Source organism: Calidris pugnax, unplaced genomic scaffold, assembly GCF_001431845.1.
Source record: "Calidris pugnax isolate Ruff unplaced genomic scaffold, ASM143184v1 scaffold307, whole genome shotgun sequence".
Taxonomy (NCBI): domain Eukaryota; kingdom Metazoa; phylum Chordata; class Aves; order Charadriiformes; family Scolopacidae; genus Calidris; species Calidris pugnax.
Window position 1 is genome coordinate 88,098 of NW_015091040.1, and position 5,489 is coordinate 93,586.

At 65.3% G+C, this 5,489-nt stretch overlaps 1 protein-coding gene across 1 annotated transcript in view; it reads right to left on the bottom strand.

Moving 5' to 3' along the window:
• GPAA1 (glycosylphosphatidylinositol anchor attachment 1) overlaps nucleotides 1-5,489 on the bottom strand; it is a 48,181-nt gene that overhangs the window by 1,079 nt on the left and 41,613 nt on the right. The window contains 5 exon segments of the mRNA XM_014956140.1: nucleotides 109-282; nucleotides 986-1,185; nucleotides 1,187-1,279; nucleotides 1,365-1,518; nucleotides 1,620-1,816. Coding sequence (XP_014811626.1) covers nucleotides 109-282; nucleotides 986-1,185; nucleotides 1,187-1,279; nucleotides 1,365-1,518; nucleotides 1,620-1,816 — 818 coding nt within the window.

Below are 5,489 nucleotides of genomic sequence, written 5' to 3' on the forward strand. Positions count from 1 at the left end.
ATCACCCCCCAGTGTCCCCCCACCCCAAGGAGAGCCCCCAGCGTCCCCCACCCAGGAGCGGGGGTCCCATCCCATCTCCCCCCCCCTGCCCCCCGCCGTGTCCCCGCTGACTTGGGGCCGTTGGGCTGGACGGCAGCAGCAGCAGGGACCATGGTGACGGCCAGGAGGAAGCCCAGGGAGAAGTTGAGGAGCGCCAGGCAGCCCAGCTGCAGGGCCAGGTACAGCAGGGCCACCAGCTTCAGCGTCATCCAGCCCCGGTCACTGCCACCCCCCGACAGCACCCTGCGGGGGGGGGACATGGCGGGGGACACACACACTCAGACAGACTGCCCTGGCACCACAATGGGTGGGGGCTGAGGGAGGGGACACCCCCCAGAGGGACAGGGAGAGGTGGGACCATGGGTCCCATGGCTGCACCTCATGGGGTGCAGCCAGGCCAAGGGCAGGGTCCTGTCCCTGGCGGGGGGGACAACCCCCCATGTCCCAGCCCAGGCTGGGGATGGAGATAAGGGCTTGGGGGGGCTGGGAGTTGTGGGGGGGAAGCTGGCCATGGGCTGGCAACCTGCTCTGGCAGCCCAGCAAGCCCCCCGTGTCCTTATGGTGGCCCCTTCCAGTCCCTCAAGGGGCTCCAGCAAAGCTGGGGAGGGACTCTGGATCAGGGAGGGGAGCCATAGGACGAGGGGGAAGGGTTTTAAGCTGAAAAAGGGGAGATTAAGATGGGATCTGGGGAAGAACTTGTTTGGTGTGAGGGTGGTGAGAGCCTGGCCCAGGTTGGCCAGAGAAGCTGTGGCTGCCCCATCCCTGGAGGGGTTCAAGGGCAGGTTGGAGGGGGCTTGGAGCAACCTGGTCTTGTTGAAGATGTCCCTGCCCAGGGCAGGGGGGTGGATTCGATGGTCTTTAAGGTCCCTTCCCACCCAAACCATTTGGTGACTCCATGACACAAGCCTCTGTGACCCCACAGCAGCACCCCCAGGTCCCCCCTCACCGGTGGGTGTTGTGGGGCAGGGCCATGCCGGCCACGTAGATGGCGATGACGGTGAGGACCACGGCCTCCGACTCGGAGACAGGGAAGTGCTGGGTGGCCACGTGCTGCCCCAGCACCGGCAAGAAGTAGAGGGCCAGGCCGGCGGCGTGGCAAATGACCAGTGGCGGCACCAGGGCCAGCAAACCGGGACGGGACTCCTGGATAAAGAACCTCCCCGGTGGCGTGGTCAGCGTCCCAGAGCCGCTCGCTGCCACCCGCCTCGCTCTTGCTCAGCTTCATCCAGAGATCCAGGGCGTGGGGGTGGTGAAGGAAAAGAGAGGAGAAGGTTTGGACCCCCCCCACCCCAAAAAACCCCTCCGCCTTCACCCCAAAAGGATATCTTGAGGATGAGGACGAGGATGAGGAAGCCGAAGGCCGGCATGTAGACCCCGATGGAGACGAAGCGGGAGAGGGAGGGCAGGAGGTAGAAGAAGTAGGACTGGTGCAGGCGCTCCAGCAGGTTGTTGAGCTTCCGAAACATCCCCTCCAGCGTCCTGCGGGCACCGGGACGGGTCAGGGGGTGGCGGGGGGGACACAGCACCCCAGGATCTCCCCCCGAATGTCATCCCCCCTGCCCCGGTGTCCCCACACTCACTTGCCCACGGTGGTCATGTCGTACTTGTACTGGCGGAAGCTGTTGATGCCGCGCAGGGTGATGGCCTCGATGCGGTAGCGCAGGAAGAGGCCGTGGTCGCCGCGAGGCTGCCCCGAGGCCTGGGCCAGCACCATCAGCAGCAGCGTCTGCAGGCTGTGGGCGAAGGCGGGCAGCGAGTCCCAGTCCGAGCGGGGCAGCTGGGGGGGGAACAGGCAGAAAACGGCGTTAAACTGGGAGAGGGGAGGCTCAGACTGGAGAGAAGGAAGGAATTGGCTGGATATTAGGAAAAATTTTTTCACTGAAAGGGTCATCAGCCATCGGAATGGGCTGCCCAGGGAGGTGGTTGAGGCACCATCCCTGGAGGTGTTCAAAAGCCAGGTTGATGTAGTGCTGGGAGGTCTGGTTTAGTGATGGTGATGCTTCTTGTTTGTTGTGTGGGTGTTTATTTTTGTCAGTTGGGTTGACGGTTGGACAAGATGATCTTTGAGGTCCCTTCCAACCTAGAAGATTCTGGGTCATTCTGTGAATTCTTTGCTGGGAGGGTGGTGAGAGCCTGGCCCAGGTTGCCCAGAGACTCAGGAGATGGCCCATCCTGGAAACATCCCGGGTCAGGTTGGATCTGAGCAACCTGGTCTGGCTGAAGATGTCCCTGCCCAGGGCAGGGGGTGGCACTGGGCGGGGGTTAAAGGTCTCTTCCCACCCAAACCAGTCGGTGACTCTGTGACCCAGCAACGGACAGGCTGAGGGAGTTGGGGGGGTTCAGCCTGAAGAAGAGAAGGCTCCAGGGAGATCTTGGAGCCCCTTCCAGTCCCTAAAGGGCTCCAGGAGAGATGGGGGGACTCTGGATCAGGGAGGGGAGCCATAGGACGAGGGGGAAGGGTTTTAAGCTGAAAAAGGGGAGATTGAGGTGAGATGTGGGGGGGAAATTCTTTGGTGTGAGGGTGGTGAGAGCCTGGCCCAGGTTGGCCAGATCCCCACGGTCCCACCTTGCCCTGGATGGTGCAGAGGAGGCCGTTCTTCTGGCAGAAGGCATGGAAGAGGTTGAGGAGGTCGAGGTTGGGCAGCTGCCCGTTGAGCCCTTCCACCGCCACGTCGAAGCTGGTCACCACGTCGCTGCTCAGCTCCAGCGCGATGGCGGCCTGGATGGCCCCCGCCCGGCCCAGCGTCCCCGAGGACTGGATCTCTGCGGGCACCGCGCCGTCAGCGCCGCCGGGGAAGGGCCACGGCGTGTCCGTCCCCCCGCCCGAGCCCCCCGCTCACCGGTGAGGTTGACGTCGTGGTAGGCCTCCAGCCAGGCCTCCATGCCCAGCAGGTCGTGCTCATTCACCAGGAAGATGATGTCCTTCGCCCAGTAGATCTGGCCTGGAGGCAACGGGGCGGCTGTGGCAAACTGGTCCCTGCCACGGCAGAGCCTGGCACAGCCCCCGTGCCCGGCACAGCCCTGGCAAAGCCCCACTGGAGCCTGGTCCCTGCCCCAGCGAGCACCGGGGCAGGGCCACGGCGTGTCCGTCCCCCCGCCCGAGCCCCCCGCTCACCGGTGAGGTTGACGTCGTGGTAGGCCTCCAGCCAGGCCTCCATGCCCAGCAGGTCGTGCTCGTTCACCAGGAAGATGATGTCCTTCGCCCAGTAGATCTGGCCTGGAGGCAACGGGGCGGCTGTGGCAAACTGGTCCCTGCCACGGCAGAGCCTGGCACAGCCCCCGTGCCCGGCACAGCCCTGGCAAAGCCCCACTGGAGCCTGGTCCCTGCCCCAGCGAAGCCCAGCACAGCTCTGGGGCCTGGCACAGTCCCGGCAGAGCCTGGCAAAGCCCCAGTAACATCCAGCAGAGCCCCAGTGCCTGGCACAGCCCTGGCATATCCCAGCACAGCCCAATACATGCTCTGGCAAAGCCTGGCACAGTCCTAGCAGAGCCTTCTCCCTGCCCCAGCAAAGCCTGGCACAGTCCTGGTGTCTGGCACAACCCTGGCAAAGCTCGGTCCCTGCCCTGGCAAAGCCTGGCACAGTCCTAGCAGAGCCTTCTCCCTGCCCCAGCAAAGCCTGGCACAGTCCTAGCAGAGCCTTCTCCCTGCCCCGGCAAAGCCTGGCACAGTCCTGGCAGAGTCTGGCACAGTCCTGGTGTCTGGCACAACCCTGGCAGAGCCCGGTCCCTGCCCTGGCAAAGCCTGGTACAGCCCCAGTAGAGCCCAGTCCCTGCCCTGGTAGAGTCTGGCACAGCCCTAGTGCCTGGCACAGATGTGGCAGAGCCTGGCACAGTCCTGGCAAAGCTGAACACAGCCCTGGCAGAGCCCAGTCCCTGCCCTGGCAAAGCCTGGCATAGCTTTGGTGCTCAGCACAGCCCCGGCAGAGCCTGGTTCCTGCCCTGGCAGAGCCTGGCACAGCCCCAGTGCCTGGCAGAGCCCAGTCCCTGCCCTGGTAGAGCCTGGCACAGCCCTAGTGTCTGGCACAGCTGTGGCAGAGCCTGGCACAGTCCTGGCAGAGCCTGGCAAAGCCCCACTGGAGCCTGGTCCCTGCCCCAGCGAGGCCCACCACAGCCCTGGTGCCTGGCACAGTCCTGGCAGAGCCTGGCACAGTCCTGGCAAAGCATTTCACAGCCCTGGCAAAGCTGAACACAGCCCTGGTAAAGCCCAGTCCCTGCCCCAGCAAAGCCCAGCGGCACAGTCCTGGTGCCTGGCACAACCCTGGTCCCTACCCTGGCAAAGCCTGGCACAGCCCCGGTGCCTGACACAGCCCTGGCAGAGCCAGACACAGCCCCAGTGCTGTCCCAACAAAGCCTGGCACAGCCCTGGCAGAGCCCAGTCCTTGCCCTGGCAAAGCCTGGCATAGCTTTGGTACTCAGCACAGCCCCGGCAGAGCCTGGTTCCTGCCCTGGCAGAGCCTGGCACAGCCCCAGTGCCTGGCAGAGCCCAGTCCCTGCCCTGGCAAAGCCCTGGCAGAACCATGGTGCCTGGCACAGCTCTGGAAAAGCCTGGCACAGCCCCAGTGAAGCTTGGTCCTTGCCCTGGCAAAGCCTGGCAGGGCCCTGGTGCCTGGCAAAGCCCAGCAGATCCCCAGTGGAGCCCAGTCCCTGCCCTGGCAAAGCCTGGAACAGCCCCGGTGCCCAGCACCACCCTGGCAGAGCCCAGTCCCTGCCCTGGCAAAGCCTGGAACAGCCCCAGTGCCCAGCACCACCCTGGCAGCCTGGCATTGCCTCGGAGCTTGGCACAGCCCTGGCAGAGCCTGGCACAGCCCCCAAACCCAGCAGAGCCCAGTCCTCGCTCTGACAAAGCCTGGGACAGCCCTGGCAGAGCCCAGTCCCTGCCCTGGACGAGCCTGGCACTGCCCGGGAGATTGGCAAAGCCCTGGCAGAGCCTGGCACAGCCCCAGTGGGACCAGCTCCCCATGGTGCCCCCCAGAGAAGCCAGGTCTCCCAGGGACTGTGGGTACCCAGCGCTCCCACCCCTCACATCCCCACCGGGCAGGGACCTGCCCAGGGACCCCCAGGCCATCACGCTGGCACCCCAGAGCCCCCCCAGGATGGCACTGAGCCCTCCCCCGGAGGCCTCACCTCGGAAGTAGGAGGCGAGGGCCAGCATCAGCCCCACGGCCTGGTTGTTGTGGGGCCCCTCGCTGCAGGGCACACTCAGCACCAGCGCCTCGGTGCTGGCGGCGCGTGGCGCCCGCAGGATGCCGTACACGTTGGTGCCCTTCACCATCTGCCGAGAGACGGGGGGGGCAGGGGCTGTCAGAGGTGTGTGTGGGGGGGCAAAGCCTCAATCGGGCCCCCCCACCTCAAGATAAGGGGCTTTTGGGGGGTTCTGTATGTAGGGAGCACTCACGGAGCTCGTTGGGGAAGGGCAGGGAGCGGGAGAAGGGCTGTGGGTGCACCAGGAG